The sequence below is a fragment of the Ochotona curzoniae genome, unplaced genomic scaffold, assembly GCF_017591425.1.
Source record: "Ochotona curzoniae isolate NIBS_2020 unplaced genomic scaffold, NIBS_Ocur_1.0 contig_2723, whole genome shotgun sequence".
Classification (NCBI taxonomy): domain Eukaryota; kingdom Metazoa; phylum Chordata; class Mammalia; order Lagomorpha; family Ochotonidae; genus Ochotona; species Ochotona curzoniae.
The window spans coordinates 24,762,694-24,781,063 of record NW_024465573.1 but is presented as its reverse complement, the minus strand read 5'-3'; the positions used below and the strand labels follow the sequence as shown (position 1 = coordinate 24,781,063).

The window sequence follows — 18,370 nt, the reverse complement described above, 5'->3', positions numbered from 1 at the left end:
GTACATTTCCAGACTCCTCAGGTTCCAAGCATGACCGCATGACCTGGTTTATCTGCTTGCTGAAGCAAGAAGAAATAAGCCCAATTAACTAATAAATTTTAGCAAACTAAATCACTGCAATCACAGGGTTTATTCCTCTTTGCCTAACACAAAAAGGATCACAAGATGACCAGATCTATTTGAATAGGCTGGAAAAATCAAACAAACACCAACGTTGTTTTTAGAGATGCTTCTTTTTTATTACAAGAGACCCCTATACACCAACTTCAAGCAGAAAACTGAATGGTGACCTATATACTCATGCAGCTACAAATTTCTACATAAAACTCTGCATTTTCTCTTCCAGCTTCTTCTTATCTTGGTGCAAAGAGACAGGTTGCCTTCTTCCTCTGGAAGCAGGGCTGTTGAATGACCAACAGCAACTGGTATAACCCTGAGAAATCCACAGCTTCTTCTCTTGAAAGGTAAATGGGCTTACCTCTCCATAAAACCAGCTTGCTGAAGGAGCAATGTGAAATTAGATGACAAAAGCAAATATTCAGGACTGATGCAATCACTCAAATGGATAATCCTCCACTTCCAAGCACCTGCATCCCATATGGGTGCCAGTCTGTGTCCCAGCTGCTCCACTTCCCATTCAGCTCCCTGTTTATTGCCTGGGAAAGAAGAGAAGGATGGCCCAAAGCCTGGGGACCTGCTCCCACAGGAGAAACCTAGAAGTTTCTGGCTCCTGGTTTCAGATCAGCTTAGCTCCAGCCAGTGCAGCCATTTGGGGAGTAAACCAGTTGATGAAAGATCTTTCTGTCTCTCCTCTCTTTAAATCTGCCTTTCCAATAAATAAATCTTTAAAAACAAAAAACAACATTCTCCTCAGCAAGACAACAAAGCCACCAACTCAGCTAACACAGTTCTCACCTGTTACTTTTTAGGGAATCATTTTTAAACACATGAGTTGGAAAATTTTGTGTTAATATTCTGAAAAGCTAATTAGTCTCTTCTGACTGTCACATCATATCTGGAAGTTTGCCATCACATTCTGAAAAGCCCACATTAGGTGGCATTAACTTATTTTTTTAAAAAAAGTCCCTGGTAGTTTTTATTGCTCTATCATTAGTCTCTCAAGTACAATAAAAGCATAAGAGAATTATCCTTTTACTTTCATAATCTTCTGTTCTATGAATTTATACCTGAACTACTAGTAATTAAAAGTTGTAGAAGGAGCCAAAGTGATCAGGCTAATCCTCCACTGCATGGCACCGGCATGCCATGAGTGCTGGTTTACGTCCTGGCTGCTCCACTTTCCATCCAGCTCTCTGCTTATGGCCTGGGAAAGCAACAGAAGATGACCTAAGTCCTTGGGTCCTTGTACCCAACCAGGAAACCCAGGAGAAGTTCCTAGCTTCCAGCTTTGGTTCATCTCAGCTCTGGCCATTTTGGCTGTTTGGGAAGTAACCAGTGGATGGAAAACCCTTCTGTCTCCTTCTCTCTGAAATCTGCCTTCCAAATAAAAATAAATAAATCTTAAAAGAATTCTGTCAGCAACCCATTATCATCAATGAACTTCAGTCCTTTTATGAGACTGTTGGAAAAGGGACACCAATTACCAATAAAAATATTCAATGTATGTAACTAACTTTTGATACTCATCAATTAAAAAGAGGGATTTCACAATTTCAGTACTAATTCATGTCTCAGTGCTTGAAATTGCCTGATCAAGGTGTTGGAGCTCGGAGGTAATAGGAAAACTGGCTGGTGTTAATATCAGCTCTGCCCAGACTTTTGGTAATCTATATGAATAATTCCAATTCACAATTTTCATTCTGACTGTACAGGAAATGCTTTCTGCAACCCAACACATCTAAAGAGGTTTCATTCTGAGTGATGCAAGCCCTCCAGACAGCCTCAAAAGCCAAGGGTCAGAGCCTTTATAACACTCATTCACATGAAGCAAACTTGGTGGGAAGTGAGTTATAAGCACTTGTTATAATGCATGCACACACAAGACATAGTCTGAAGTGTAGATTTTTTATTTTATACCTGCAAACATACATAAAAGCTACACATATTTATCTTCTATACAGAGACCACATATTTTTCCTTGTTTTGATCTTTGAGCTTTCTTAGCTCACTTACATTTTCTATTCTCCTATAAAGCCAAAATCAAAAAAGTGATTAGAAAGAAAAAAATAGCTTAAAAAGTTTAAATGATTATTTCATAAAGACTTTTTCTCTAGAAGTTTCCTACTAAAAATAATTACTGCCATAAATTTAAAAACTAACATAAAATTAGTTCTTAAAGAGACAGTGTGGCCCCAGGATGCCTTAGGAAATACTGGGAAGCATAAAAGATGAAGCACACCCTTGAAGAAACTGGGTAAGACAGTGTCTGGTGATTTATGGAAAGGGAGGACAGTGTGGGAGGCCACTTTATATTTACGTGCAAGCAGAACTGGACTTCAAAACTTCCCTTCCACACAAGATAATAAAGTATTTGAGTAACCTTCACATTATTTCTGAAAGACAGCCATCATTAACAACACATTCCTTACACAATGACCCTACATTTCACTTTAAGTCTGAGTGTTTTTATTCTAGAGGTGCTCTAGAGAACACCTGGACACCATTCTTTTTAAAAAAATATTTTACTTATTTATTTATTTATTTTTATTGGAAAGGCAGATACACAGAGAGAAGATCTTCCATCCGCTGGCTCACTCCCCCAGTGGCCGCAATTGCTGGAGCTGAGCTGATCCAAAGTCAGGAGCGAGGAGCTTCTTTCAGGTCTCCCACATGGATGCAGGGTCCCAAGGCTTTGGGCCATCTTCTACTACCTTCCCAGGCCACAAACAGGGAGTTGGATGGTGAGTGGAACAGTGGGGACACTAACTGGCACACACATGGGATCCCAGCAGATGCAAGATGAGGCTTTATCCACTAACCCATCACTCTGGGACCTGGACACCACTCCTATCAGGGGTCCCATTCTTGGCTTTGAAGAGTTCTAAGGTACCTCTTAATTTTTCCATTCTCAACCTTTCCTCATTGGAGTACCTTCCAATCACAAAACCATTTTTTTTTTTCACTCTACTCAGGTCTCCAAGGCCTCCTCATCCCTTTTAAGATGAGGAAATCTGGAAATGGAAACAACACACTAGTAAGGGGAAGATCAGCACTAAGCATCACCCACATGAAAGATAATCCCATCAGCATCTCAGTTTACTTTCAGAACCATAATGTATCTTTACAAAAATGCCTGGTGCTGGCTCTTATTTTTTACTTTATCTCTTTTTTCTTCTTCTTCTTTTTGTGGTACTGGCTCTTAAGAGTTTGCTCTGCCATATTTAATTTTGTTTAGTATCTTTTAAACATTAGTCAAGGCACAGGATGAAGGTACCACCCATAGTCCCTGAGTACTTGAGTTCAAATGCCAGCACTAACCCTGATTCCAACTTTCTGTTAACCTGCACCCTGAGAGGCAAGAGATGACAACTCAAGTGACTGGGTCATTGCCACTCATGTGGGAAACTCAGATTAAATTACTGGATCCTTGTCTCACCCTGGTCTCCCTAGCTGTTAATGTACTACTTTTAAGAGTGAGTCAAAGGGAAATGTTTCTATTTGCCTTTCTGTGTTTCAAATAATAATTTTTAAAAATAGGATGGGGCCCGGCGCGGTGGCGCAGTGGTTAAAGTCCTCGCCTTGCACGCCCGGGATCCCATATGGGTGCCGGTTCTATCCCGGCAGCCCCACTTCCCTTCCAGCTCCCTGCCTGTGGCCCGGGAAAGCAGTCGAGGATGGCCCAAAGCTTTGGGACCCTGCACCCGCGTGGGAGACATGGAAGAGTCTCCTGGCTTCGGATCAGCATAGTATCGGCCGTTGCGCTCACTTGGGGAGTGAATCATCGGATGGAAGATCTTCCTCTCTGTCTCTCCTCTCTGTATATCCGCCTTTCCAATTAAAAAAAAAAAATAGGGTGGCAGTTTGGTCTAGTGACTGAGAATCCAGTTCAAATGGTTTAGTCTTGGAGCCAGCATGTGGAACGTAACAGGTTAAACCACTGCCTGGGATCACCAACATCCCATATCTGAGTGACAGCTTCTGTCCTGACCCCTCTGCTTTTGACCTAGCTCCCTGTTAGCACACCTGAGAAGGCAGCAGAACATGGCCCAAGGGCTTGGGCCCCTGCCATCCACCAGGGAAATCTAGATGGAGCTTCCAGCACTTGGTTTCAGCATGGCTAGTCCCAGATGTTGTAGTTGTTTGGAGAATAAATTAGTGGGCAAAAAATTCTTTCTCTTTCTGTAATTGCTTTTCAAATAAATAAATAAATCTTTTTAAAAACAAGTAAACAAAATTCCTGCGGGCTTACATGGTTTTAAGCCCTGGCTCTGCTTTCAATTCTGGTTTCCTGTTAATGTGCATTCCTGAAAATATCAGGTGATTTCTAAGTGGTTAGGTCCCTACCACCCACAGGAAGACCTAGATTGAATTCCTGACTTCCAGCTTCAACCAGGCACAGCACTGATTCTTACAGGCATTTTGGAAGTGAACCAGAAAATGTTCTCTTTCTCTCTCTGGCTTTCGCTCCTTGTGCCTCTCAAACATAAAAGAAAAAAAGTTGTTAAAACTATCCTGACAGTGGTATTGCCTAAGTTCTCATAGATTATCTAATGTTTTTGCAAAAATATTCCAAAGGTGCGTGTAGATCAAACTTTCATGTCAATAATTACCTTCTATAAGAAAAAATCTATGAACACTGATTTGAATCCCAGTTGTTCCACTCCAATCCAGCTCGTTGTTAATGTGCCTAAAAAGGCAGTAAAAGATCTCAAAGTACCTGAGCCCCTGACAGCTCTGTGGGAGATCCAGATGCAGTTTCTGGCTCCCAGCCATTTGGGGAGTAAACTACCAAATGGAAGATTTTTCTGTCTTTCCTTCTCTTTATAACTCTTTCAAATAAATAAATAAACCTTAAAAAAAAAGTATGACTTAAAATCAGCTCATGTCTTAAGGGAAATAAAACCAAATGAGGGAAATACAAACACATTCAAAAACACAACAAAAGGGCCGAGAGCAATAGCCTAGTGATTATTGTGCTCATCTTGCATGCCCAGGATCCAGGGTGGGCGCCAGTTCGTATCCTGGCTGCTCCACTTCCCTTCCAGCTCCCTGCCTGTGGCCTGGGAAAGCAATAGAAGACAGCCCAAAAAGCCCTGGGTCCCTATACCCATATAGGAGACTGGAAGAAGTTCCTGGCTTCAGATCGGTTCAGCTCTGCCCATTATGGCTATTTGGGGAGTGAATCAACAGATGGAAGAACTTTCTCTGTATTTTCTTCCCGCTCTAAATCTGACTTTCCAATAAAAATAAATAAATCTTAACAAAAAATACAACACAAAGTTTCCTGGAATAACTTCTTCAAGCGCAAGGTATAAAGTATAGTAAGAAATAGGAAAGAAGTTGAGTTTTAGGGGCCAGTGTGATAGCTCAATTGGCTATTCCTCCACCTACAAGTGTCAGGATCCCACATGCCAGTTCGTGTCCTGGCTACTCCACTCATATCTGGTATCCTATCTATGCTGCGAGAAAGCAGTGAGGATGGCCCAAAGCCTTGAGACTACACCTGCACAGGAGACCAGGAAGAGACCCCTAGCTCCTGGCTTCAGACTTGACTCAGCTTCAGCTGTTGCAGCCATTTATGGAGTGAACCAGTAGATAGAAAATTTTTGTCTTCTTCTTTCTGTAAATGTACCTTTCCAACAAAAAAATAAATAAATCTTAGGCAGTAACAATAGTAATAATAATAGTAGTAATTGTTGTTGTGTTTTAAAGTCATAGCAGTTGGGCCTGACAGCATGGCCTAGCAACTAAAGTCCTGGCCCTGAATATACCAGGATCCCATATGGGCGCCAGTTCTAATCCCGGCAGCCCTACTTCCCATCCAGCTCCCTGCTTGTGGCCCGGAAAAGCAGTCGAAGATGGTCCAAAGCCTTGGGACCCTGCACCCACGTGGGAGACCAGGAGGAGGTTCCTGGCTCCTGGCTCCCGGTTTCGGATCGGCGCAGCACCAGTTATTGTGGTTACTTGGGGGAGTGAATCATCGGACGGAAGATATCTCTGTCTCTCCTCCTCTCTGTATACCTGACTTTGCAATAAAAATAAATAAATAAATAAAGACATAGCAGTTTTCTGTTAAAGCTTTGTGGAAGAGTTCAGACTTGAGGATCTGAACTGAGCCACAGAGACACGAAAGCCAAAGCCAGCCAAGATGGGAAGGTAGGGGCTGGGTAAAGCCACCATCTACAGTACCAACACCCCATATGGTTCTGGTTCAAGTCCCAGGTGCTCTACTTCTAATCCATCTCCCTGCAAATGTTCCTGGGAAAGTGGCAGAGAATGGCCCCAGAACTTGAGACCTGGAAGAAACTCCTGGCTCTTGGCTCTGGACTAGCCCAACTCTGGCCGTTATTGCCATTGGGGAGTAAACCAGATACAAGATCAGATCAGTCTCTCTCTCTCTCTCTCTCTCTCTCTCTCTCTCTCTCTCTAACACTGCCTTTCAAATAAACAAAATAAACCTTAAAAAAAAAAGACATTAATGCAAAGAGAGAGTTTTAGCAAAGATCAAAGGCAGGTATACAAAGATTGTGGAGAACTCCTAACAGCTCAGTAGTCCAATGGTGCTAAGGCACATAAGTGAGATTATGCATCCAGGAAATAGGCTTCAAAACATAGAAATGTAGGCCAGCTAGATCATAAAGAACTGAGAATTCTATGTTTTTTATGTAAGTGAGAAACCAAAGGGTTTTAGAAACATACAGTGACACAACCACATTTGTAAGATAGCCATTGGGAAAACCATAGGGTGAAGGCAGTGGTGGCGAGACCAGTTTGCTTACTCCAAGAATCCATACAAAGGCAGTGGACATTTAAATTCGGATAGTAAAAACTGCAAAGCAGTTTAAAGACACACTACAACACTATAACGGTTGAGACTCAGAACCTGAATGGTGGTGGAAGGAGAAAGGGCATGAATGGGCTTTCCAATGGATGGAGGTTCTGATTTGAATCCTAGTTCTACCACTCAACAGCCATTATGACTCAAGGAAAACTACCTGTGTGTGAGCTTCAGATTTTTCATCTGTAAAAGATGGTGTTACTTGTTTTAATAAACCTTCTCACTTTACATAGATTTATTTTTACTTATTTGAAAAGCAGACTTACAGAGAGAAAGGGAGAGAAAGATTTTTCATCTTCTGGTATACTTTCGAGATGGCTACAACAGCCAAAGGTGAGCCAAGAAGAAGTTGGGAACCAGGAGCTTCATCCAGGTGCCCGACCTGAGGGCTGGGGGCCCAAGGAGTTTGACCATTTTCTGCCGTTTTTCGCAGGTGCATGAGCAGGGAACTGGATCAAAAGTATAGTAGCTGGGATTCACAACCAGCACCCATGTGGGATGCTGGCAGACACCGGCTTTACCTACTATATGCTACAATGCTAGCACCAATAAACCTTTTTACAGCTAAGTAGAGCAGAACTGCATTTTTCCTCTTAAAACATACTGCCCTCTTAGTTATTCTTAAACTTCAGTCTGTTTTTTGCCATTCTACTTGTGGTTATTTTATTTCTCAAGTTAAATTCCAAACCCCAGAACTCGCAGCCTACAATTTAGCATTTCTTCTATAATTAAATTGTTAATTGCACTGGTTGCTGCAGGCCAACACTTTTTCACCCCAAGATGAAACATGAGAACAATTGTCAAATAGTTACCAAGTATAGATGAATGGATCTGAACCTGGAGGCCAAGAACGGAGCCTCCCCCTCCGTGTTGTTTTAAAGCATCACCCAGCCCTCATACACACAAAAGCTAACGGGGAGGGCATCTGGCACACGGTCACATTGACCCTTGGAGGCCTGTATCCCATGTCAGCATGCCACAGACCCTGTTCCTCTGCTTCCAAACTGCCTCCTACAAACGCCCACCCTAGGAGACAGCAGATGATGGCTCCCACACGGAGTCCCTGCCACCCATGTGACAGACCAGATCGTTCAGGGCTCCTGCTTTTTGCAGGTTCTTGGGGAGTGAACCCGGGGATGTTCTTTCACCATTTGTCTTTTAAACAAAATAAAAACAAAATTGGCAAAAAAAATCTAAAGGTTAAATAAAAAGATCAGGCAATAAAGACCAAGAGTAGCAAGTCCAACATAGTTAACTGCCTTAGCCCGGTAATTAGGTGACTCATGGTGGCACTGGATTCCTTGGTTTCCTACCTGCCTATTTATTGTCCTGTTAGAGGAGTTTCTTATCCCTTTTTAACCTTATCTCTAATTATGTTTCAGTTATATGCTGATGGTATCCATGGTTACTAAGGTGGGTGGCTGGCTTTCAGTTTGGTTCCACTTAGCTTATTGATGAACTTGACACCCAGACCAAAGCCAAGAACATCCTAAAATATGTGTGCAAACACACAAGCATCTCTCAAATTAATCATAATCTGTTATATTTGTGAAGATAAAGAAAGGATTATAGCACAGGCATCTAAGATGGGCACTGATTCTAGTCTTGGTGTCTCTACTTCCGATCCAGCTCCTTGTTGATACTCCTGGGAAGGCAGTAGAGGATGCTCAAGTCCTACGCCCACATAGGAGACCTGGAAGAAACTCTGATTCCTGGCTCAGGAAAAGCCCGACTCTGGCCATTACAACCATGTGCAGAGCAAGCCAGCAGATGAAAGATCTCTTTTTGTCTCTCCTTCTCTCTGTAACTGTTTTTCAAATTAAAAAATAAAATCTTAAAAAGTAAAGGTTATAGCACTTGAGTCCTTTCAATTTCTCAGTTCTAACAGTAAAAAAAGGCTACTTCTACCCATTGCCAGGCTAAATGTCAAGTGCTTTGCATGCATGATCTCAAGCCTTTCAATACAAACACACACACACACACACACACACACACACACCAAATATACAGAGAGGAGGACAGACAGAGAGGAAGATCCTCCCTTCCATGATTCATTCTGAGCCTGGCGTGGTGGCCTAGTGGTTAAAGTCCTCTCCTTGAACATGTCAGGATCCTATATGGGCACTAGTTCATGTCCCGGCAGACCCATTTGCCATCCAGCTCCCTGCTTGTGGTTTGGGAAAGCAGTTGAGGACAGTCCAAAGCCTTGGAGCCCTACACCCGCATGGGAGACCTGGAAGAAGCTCCTGGCTCTGGATCAGCTCAGCTCCAGCCACTGTGGCCGTGTAGGGAGTGAACCAACAGAAGGAACATCTTCCTCTCTGTCTCTCCTCCTCTCTGTACATCTGCCTTTTCAATAAAAATAAATAAATCTTAAAAAAAATATTTCTTACAGAGTTATTTGTGTATATGAAAGGCAGAGATACAGAGAAAGAGGGAAATCCTCAATTTGCTGGTTCACATTCTAAATGATCACAGGGCTTGGTCTGAGCGAGGCTGAAGCCAGCAGTCAGGAGCATGATCTGGGTCTTCCATGTGAGTGCAGGGTTCCATATCCATGGGCCATCTTCTGCTGCTTTTCCCAGAGCATGAACAGGAAGCGGTACTGAAGTGAAGCAGTCGGGACTCAAACCCATGGTTATATGGGATTTCAGCACTACAGACAGTGACTTACTCCACTTAGCCACAACTCTGATTCCACAATAATCTTTTGAAGCAATGATTACCCTTTCCTTACAAATGAAGAAACTGAGGCACGGAGAGGTTAAGAAACTTTCCTAATCTAGTTAGCTAATATGAACTATGAATCCAGTCTAAACACAGAGGCCATGGTCTCACAGTCCTTCATGACTGCACTATACTATCTCACACTATCACAGATTAGATTATGAGATGCAGCTTCTCTCTAAAGGTATTTACATATACACAAATAAAAGAGCCTGACTGGAGATTACAAGAGGATTTCCTCATTAGCCAGCTTAAAGAGATGTCATTCACAAGATTTTATTGCTTATAATCGGAAGGCAATAATCTAGGGACAATGCTGTACTTGTTCTAAATATCGGTCTATTCCCATGGATGGACAAAAGGTGAAAACAGGCAGATGTAACTATTTCTTCTTCTAAGAATAAGATATTTATTATGGATCAGTACTGCACTTCTCCCTAGCTTTTAGAACTGAAATAGCACTAAGGCAATCACAGTGAAAAAAAAAAATCTTCTCCAAAAATACTCCTCTCAAGGATTATTACTGTAATTCAAGACAGAATACTACAATTAGTCTAATGTTGTAAATTAAAACAATGAAGCTTCAGCAAAGCATGGATTGTAAGGGTGGGATTCTGTTTCTCTCTTCAACAGTGTAAATCTTAGAAAGGGTCACAACTCTTACAGCTGAATGACATCAAAATATCTACCCTCAAATACTACAACAAAATACATGACCAAAAATGCAAAAAAAATACACAAAAAAATATATGTAAGAAACTCTAACTCCCGAAATAAACGCCAATGGAATAGCTCCTACCCACGGGTAGGTAACGCACAAGGTATTGCTGTAGTGATGACTGGGGAAATCCCTTTAGTCTCTTTGTCAAATTGAAAAACAACTACTCATTTCAAGGAAAGGGGAATTTTGATAGGCTGCACAGAAAACTGCCAACTAACTCTTATGCTAATATATCTGTTAACTGTTTCCTTATGCTCATCAGACCAAGTTCTACCTTCCACTCTGCACTTGTCCTACAAGGAGATTTATACCATCTACAATGACTAGAAATCATCAAATTCTTCTTCAAGTGTCTGAAGCTTTAGAAGCATGTGACAGCAGCTACAGCTCCATGGTTGGCTTCCCCTGGTGTGTAACCTGACAAGGTAAAAAGCTCATTGAAATATTTAACAGGGGTGGTATGGATTTCTTTGAATGGGTCAAGAAAAGGAGCTCATCTTTTTTAAAAACATAAAGAACCATTTTATGGGAAGCCATTCCCTTAGTCCAAGTGTCAGTCCTTTTCTTCAGGGCTTTCCCAGAGAACTTACTGAGGGGAAAATGAAAAGGCTAACTAACAAAAGGACCCTTTTTCTCTCTCCAGTCCCAGCATCATCTACCTCAGCCAGAGGGCCAGTAGCATCTACACTGTCATAAATGGCAGCAATTAGAGAATTAGGCCATAAAACCACCCACTCAGGTATAAGGGCCCAGGCCTCCAGCTTTATTTAATGTGTGCCATAAAAGATCCTGTACTTCCTTCTTCCAGGCCCTCTTCACAACAATGAAATGACAATAGCAACAACAAAAAAAAGCCCTTTGTCCGCCTATCTCACACAGATGTGATCAATGAAAACATCTGGGCCCAGGTGAAGCACTGAAAGATTACATTCTCTCTCACATGCAACACAGAGAAACTAAAGTCAAACTACTTTTACCTGAAAAATTGCCCCACCTTGTTCTGACACTACTCTAGAAGCCTAACCAATTCCTGAGCCTACAAGAGTATTCTTAACAATTTCTAGAACCTTCTGAAGTCATTTCTAATCAAGAAATTCTATCTCAAACTAAATTGCATTCATCTTGCTTCAAAGCTGGAAACAATTCAGGATCAATAATTTCACGTGATAATTTGTTACACAAACTACCAGTGCAGAAAAATCACAGCTGTGATTTACTCCCAAGATAAGACTTTAGTCATCAAGCTTCATAGACCAGTTTAGATAAGATACAAGGAAATGCCTTCTAACTTGAACTCCTCAGCATCCTCTTTCCTGTTCGTGCCTATAGTGCTAAGATGCCGATTAAAATGTAGCTACATCAAAGCCAGACTCATTAGTGATTTAAACTTTCTTAATCCCTGAAAATAACATACGCAAACAAAGGAAGGTTCCATCCAGGCAATCCACAAGTAAATTCCTCCCCAAGTAGTGATGGTCACACAAAGCTTCCCAATTTCTTAAAGTGTTATGCCACTGGGCTCTCTTCCTTGGCAAGGGAAGAATGGAAAGAGACAAGATATTCACAAAAAGCTGGGCTGAAGGCCTTCAGTGAAGTGCTAGAAGGAAGCTGAAGTTGTGTGCCAACATTAGTGGAATGTGGGCAGGCACAAAGAGATCTTAATTAGGAGACCTACAATTAAAACACAGCAAGGCCCCAGAAGCCTGTTATGCCCCTGGGCGAGAGGAGCTGTGACCACCCCTTCCAGCCACAGAACAAGGAAGGAAAGGGTAGTATCCACAGATGCTCCTGGAGCAAGGAGGATGGCTCCAAGGAGCAAAGGGACAAGAATTCAGTCAAGACAGGAGTGTTTCCAGTCACGGTGCAATCCGACATTAAAGCTTTATTTTGTGAATGATACTCTCCAGGAACAAGTGCCTTAAGATAATGAAATGGAAGAGAAAAATGGGGACTGGTAGTAATGATTTTCAGTGAGAGACATAAAAATTCTAAAGACTGGATTTCTAATGCTCAGTACAAGCCAAAGTTCATGTCAGAACATACTAACAACTATTTCCTTTGGATTTACAGAGACAATGATGTGTTGTGTTGAATTTTTCTTCTCACTTAAAAGCTCATACACCTAAAGAAATATACCCCTTAGGTTGACAATTTCTTTTGGGACAGTCAGGAATCCACAACAATGAAAGCAAACATCCATACAGGACAGCTTCTGAATACCAAATAATGCTTGGGGCTCTACAAGCTCTCAGAACTATGCTTATAATTTTATCTTCATTTTTTTTTTTTACCAATGAAATTAGTTCAACAATGAAAATTTTCGCAACATGAAATTATTCCTCCTAATATAGTTAAATGACCAAAAGTATAATCTGACATTAGAATCATTAGGGGACAGCGTTTGGCATAACTGTTAGGACAGTGTGTGCCATAACTGGCTGGACTTGGACCTGGCTCCATTCCTGATTCTAGCTTCCTGCTAATGCAACAGTGATGGCCAAGTGATTGGGTTCCTGCTCCCCATGTGAAAGTTCTGGACTGGGTTTCTGCTTCCAGCCTGAACCAGGGATGGGGTGGGGATGAAGGCTGCGGGGGAAGGTGCTGTAGTTGTCTGGGGAGTGACACAGATAGGAACTTCCCTGTGTCTCTCTGCTTCTCTCCTAACCGGTTCTCAGTCACCAAAAGGGTTCACTGAGCCTGACCCTTGAGCTAAGAAATTATGACCCAACCAAAACATTAGTTTCACAGAAAGGAATCAGAGTACTAAGTCAGAAAAGATTCATGAGACATTTAGCCGATTCTTTCCATTTCATAGATCAAAAATGTAAGGTTAAAGGTGAATTGTCCAAGGTGTCCTAAGTGAGAGATAAGAGCCTATGTCCACAGACTTCCCCACTTTGCTTCCGCCATGCCCATCCTGAGCTAATCCTTAGCTGTGAGGGCAATGCCCTAGCACCCCCACTCTCCAGATCAGTCTGATTAGTCTCTGGATCAGGCCACCCTAAGAACATTGAAAAAAAAAAGTATAGACCATAGACACTCTTTAACTTTCCTTCAGCTACAGGGCTATCATCTTTTAAACTCAACTCCAAGGCTTGCCTCAGTCTCCATGGACTTGCACTGCATTTTCATATGAAAATTTTATATGAAATTTTTCATATGAAAAACTAATTGTCAATGTTGTCAATTAGTTTCAATCTACACGTAATTAGTCTGTTCTGGGTTAGGATCAGGATTGGGATGGAAATTTTGCTTTTAACTTTTTTGAGGCAGTAAAGTAACTGGATAATACAATTAATAAACAAAGGCTAACTGCTGATAAACTAATCGTTTCTGGGGCTTATGTTAAAACAGTCCAAATTCTAGTCAACAATGACACTGCCATGGTAGGCTGAGTGCAAAGCATCCAAGACAATCCTCAACAAAACAGGACAATACTTGGGAGCGAAGGGGAGGCAGGCACCAACTGGGTGGCTCTGATTGCTCAAAGTGTGCAGCAAAATAAGGCTTCAGCTCTACCTCTGGTCCCACACAAAGTCCCCCAACACCCCTAACACCCACCGGTGTTTGAAAATAGCTCCATTCCTATCTAGTCATGAAGAACTCTTTCACAGCTATTACCAAGGCAAAGGAAGTTAGGAACCAACAGCAATGAGAAACAAACCTCCTTGAGATAACCCAGTTCAAACAGGAAAGTAATGTGGAAGTTGTCACTTGGTTTTAAAAGGACTCCTTCAGGTTCTGTTATGGGTAACTGATAGTAATGATTCACTCAAAGCAAACCAGAATTTCACAAGGTCAGAATCACTTTGGGTCATCTAACCCTTTCTTCATGAACCAGACAAGCCTTGACACACAGTTGTGAGTTCTGAGAAGCAATCCTTAGAATTCTGTCAGTGGGTTGAACCCTAAACTTCCTTTAGAAACTTCCTCCCTGATTTGTAAGCCTATAAAAGTGCTTGTTTTCTACATTGAAAACAACCAAACCAGACAAGATTGTCACTCTAGTACTAACTCTAGCATACCAACATCCTATAACTAGACTGCTTCAAACTTCCACATAGCAAAAAGTTACCAAACCTAGTTCCAAACCAGAACACTAAGGTTGAAGGTACGGAGTCAACTATTCTCATAAAGAAATAGCAACTACTGTTCAGGCAAAAGTTTTAAAGAAAAGAAGCAAACCCCTAAGTAACATGGTCTTACTTTAAGTCACTGCAATTCCTTGACACTACATATTCCTGTCGAGCAAAATAAAACACTCTTACAATCCTCTCACAGTGCCAGTGGCTAAGGAAGTGTTAACATCTGACTAAAACTTTAAAGATGATTTGTCAAAGACCAACAGATTAAATATTCTGGTGCCCAGACATTAGGTCCCTGAATCCAGGTGCCTCTCTTTCTACCAGTCTCTTGAAAAGCTATGATTGGAAAGTGTCAGCCCAAAACTTGGTGTGATAACATTTGAAACATGAACCTTTGGTCCTTCAATACAAAACACAAAACACATTAAGCATGCTGAACAGGGGGTGAATACTGCTCCAAATCCCCTTAACATAAACAAAATTCTCCTAAGAGACTTTATCAGACTCACATATACAAGGGACTAAAATTCCACATAGCATCAGGCAAGTCTCAATTTTGAAAATAAGCAGGTAAACGAAATGTCAATAAGTCTACTTTTTATGTTTTATTTATTTATTTATTTTTCGCTGCTGTATCTTTTAAAAAAGCAAAATCAACTCACATTTAAGCACCAACTCCATGCAAGTAACCTGAACGGTTCAGTCTTTTTGTCATGTATGAGGCCTTTGGTTCTCCAACTACATGGGATCTGTGTTGTTAGCTTAAAAAATACAGAATTGGCCTTTCAAAAAAAAATAATCATCTACAGCAACCAACAAAATAAGTCTCAAACAACCCTGCTGACTGCAGCTGCCTGCTGAAGGCTGGGAAAAGGAGGTGGAGATAGAGCAGAGAGGCAGGGAGAGGGGACGCTGCAGCTAGCTGTGAGGCAGGGAACACGCCCCCATCATGTCCTCCCAGCTCTGTCAGAAGGCGGGTTGTTGTCAGTCTCCTGATCAGGCTGCCTTAGAAACCATTTAAAGAGAGAGAGAGACAGAGAGAGAGAAGGAGGAGGAAGAGAGAGAGAGACAGAGAGGCAGAAAGACTAACAACTCAAAAATGCCAGCTCCTTGAAAGGAGGGGCCGGGGACCCCGGGATCTCCTCCCTCCCCATCTTTCAGGATCTTTGGGTAAATCTAAAGGAGTGTGGGGCACCATAGGAGCCAAGGGGTTTGCCCAGGATATTCTGTGTGCACCAACGGCAGAGCACGCAGGAAACGGCTGGTTGTTATCTTTCCCTTTCTGTTTCAATCAAGAGCACTCCAGATCAGCAAAGCCCCTACCCCCCTTCGCTTCAACCCTTAGCAGCTGCTCTTCCTCCTCCTAGCATCCCCCCATCCTAGGCGTCCCCTCCCTTCCTCTACAATTCAAACTCCCCCCCTTCTCCATCCAATGGAAAACAAATGCGCAACGCCACGGCTGAACCTGAACTCAACTTCCCTTCCCAGGGCAACTTTCCTTTGGGGCTGAAGGGAGCTGAGGGGGATCCTGTCCAAGCCTCCCAGTTCTCTCCCCAGCACTAGCTGTGAAGGGCAAAGCTCTGATCCTTCCTCCACCTCGGGTCCCCTGGTATGAATCAGTGAAAAATCCCAACTCCTCCTTCTAAGGAATAACTTTGCTTTGCTTCATAATCCTCCTCCTGCTCCCAGCCCCAAGCCACCACCACCTCAGCCGCCGCTGCCACCGCCACCGCTGCTGCTACCACCACCACCACCACCACCACCACCACCACACTAAAGTAAGACTGTCCCTATCTACTTCTCAACCCCCAACCAGCATCCCCCCGCCCCCTGCCCTAAGCCCCAGGATTGGCCTAGGAAAAGGTGGTGGATCAATAACGAAATGACGAGAGGAGGAGGGAGCTAGGGTTGGACACTGCGTGCTCTCCCGCGCAGTGGGTGGGGTAGGAGAGCAGCTGCTTCCCCTGAGAGGGCACTGCCCAAGTCCCCCTACAAACACCTCCCCGTGCAGGGGCCCCCTTCCCAGGGCTGGTGGGCAAGCTTGCCTCCCCTCCAAAGCAGAGGTGCAAAGCTGCTCTCCGCTACGCCTAAGGGACTATCCCCCACCCTAACCACCCCCCTGAGATGCCACTAATCCTCCTCTAAAGGGTGGAGAGAAGGGAAGCCTAGTCCAGCTCCCGACAGGCTAGAAACTGCAGCCCTGCAGACCCGGGCGGGGGTGGGGAGGGGGCGGCGGAGAAGAGAACGCGGTGCGAGATCACCGTTAGCTTCAGAGGGAGAGGAGGTGAGGGGAGCCAGGTGGAGCGGAAAGGCGACTTCCCCCGGTGGGGTAGGGCGGGCAGGAGTGGGGACGGAGGAGGACCTATCTGCTAGGGGGCGGGGGTGGAGGAAGGGGGAGTGGCCGGCAAGGTAGGGACCTGGCCCGGGGAAGGGGCGCGGGACGGGTCGTCAGGTGTCCGCCAGCAAGGTGCTGGAAACGACACCGGTGCCCAAGGGCGAGGAAAAGAACGTGGCCCTGGAAGAGGCCATCACCCGAGGGATGCCCGAGAGGGAAACTGCCCCAGGAGTAACACATCTGCCCGGGGAGGAAGGCGGGGATGTGGCGGGATCAGGTCTCTAGCAGGGAGGGAGGGAGGAATCTTGCTCGGATGAGGTAATCTGTGAAAGGGAGGAGGGGTTCAGTCCCGGGATGGGAAACCCCGGCGAGGGGGTCCGTGCCAAGGGGTCTGGGGGAACGCTCAGGGGAGGGGAAGGGTGGTCCAAACGCCCTTAGCCTAATGGGTCCAAACCCTGGGGAGGGGTCGCCTGGGGGGTCTGCAGCCCTGTATGGCGGGGAAGGGGAGTGCGAGAGCCCCAACATAGCAGGGCCATTTGCCCCGGGTCAGGGAACTCAGCTGGTCCCAGAATCGGGATGCTCCTGAAGCCCGGATGGGGGAGGGGAGGGGGGCTCCGCAGAGGGTCGAGACCCCAGACCTGGGGGGTTCCTCGCCCCCTTACCTCTCCGCTGCCGCCTCCCCCGCTGCTCTCCCCAAACACCGCCCGGAACCGGCGCAGGTTGGTGCCGATGGCGGCCGAGACCTGCAGCGCCGCGTCGAAGCCCGGGCCCACCCGGAGCAGGGCCGGCCCTGAGGAGGCTGAAGACGATGACGAAGACGAAGACGAGGCGGACGACGAAGAGGCTGCTGAGGCGGCGGCCGCTCCCCCTGGAACCCCAGCCCCGCTGCTTCCCGCCGCCGCCGCTGCCGCCGCCGCCGCCGCCGCGGCCGCCACAGCCGGGGGGGAGGGGGGCGCCCCGGGGCCGCCACCGCCGGCCGGGGGCCCGGGGGGAAGCAGCAGGGCCGGGACGCGTTGCCGCGGGGCGCCCCCTAGGCCCCGGCGCCCCCCGCCGCCGCCGCCCCCGGTGGTCCCGGGTCGGGCGGGGAAGCGCCACCGACAGCTGTGCGCCATGTTCGCCCCGTGAAGTGAAGCAGCGAGAGGGAGAGGCGACAACACAGGGGGGCGGGGAGGCGGAGGGGGGGGCGGCGGGCCCCGGAACCTGTCTAACCCGCTCGGCGCCGCCCGGCCGCCTGCGCCCGGCCGACCGCTATGCACAGCGCCGGGCCGTGCCCGGCGGCCCGGCAATCGGTATACAGGCCTCGGGCCCACGCTTCAGACGCCGGGCCGCGGCTACTCCACCCAGAGGCCCGGGCCGCCTCCGCTTGCCCGCCCGCCCGCCCCGCAACCTGGATAACAGCATGCCCCGCCCTCCGGGAGCGGCATTGCTAGGGAAAAGGAGGAGGGGTGGAGGCGGGGGGGGGGAGGAAGCCCAGGAGCTGGGAGAGGAGCGCGGGTTCCGGGGAGAGGGGGAGGGGGCGAGGACTACGGGGAGGATGGAGGCGG

The 18,370-nt window shown here is 45.5% G+C and overlaps 1 protein-coding gene across 7 annotated transcripts in view; it reads right to left on the bottom strand.

Moving 5' to 3' along the window:
• Nucleotides 1-17,959, bottom strand: part of KMT2A (lysine methyltransferase 2A) — an 86,271-nt gene extending 68,312 nt beyond the window's left edge. For 2 of the 7 annotated variants that reach the window (XM_040977014.1, XM_040977015.1), the window contains exon 1: nucleotides 17,489-17,959. In XM_040977014.1, coding sequence (XP_040832948.1) covers nucleotides 17,489-17,938 — 450 coding nt within the window. In that variant the 5' untranslated portion in view covers nucleotides 17,939-17,959. Of the gene's footprint in view, nucleotides 1-15,153; nucleotides 15,268-17,488 lie in introns of those variants that run through there. The other 5 variants (XM_040977016.1, XM_040977017.1, XM_040977020.1 and 2 more) reach the window with 4 other exon arrangements.
• Nucleotides 17,960-18,370: the final 411 nt, after the last annotated feature.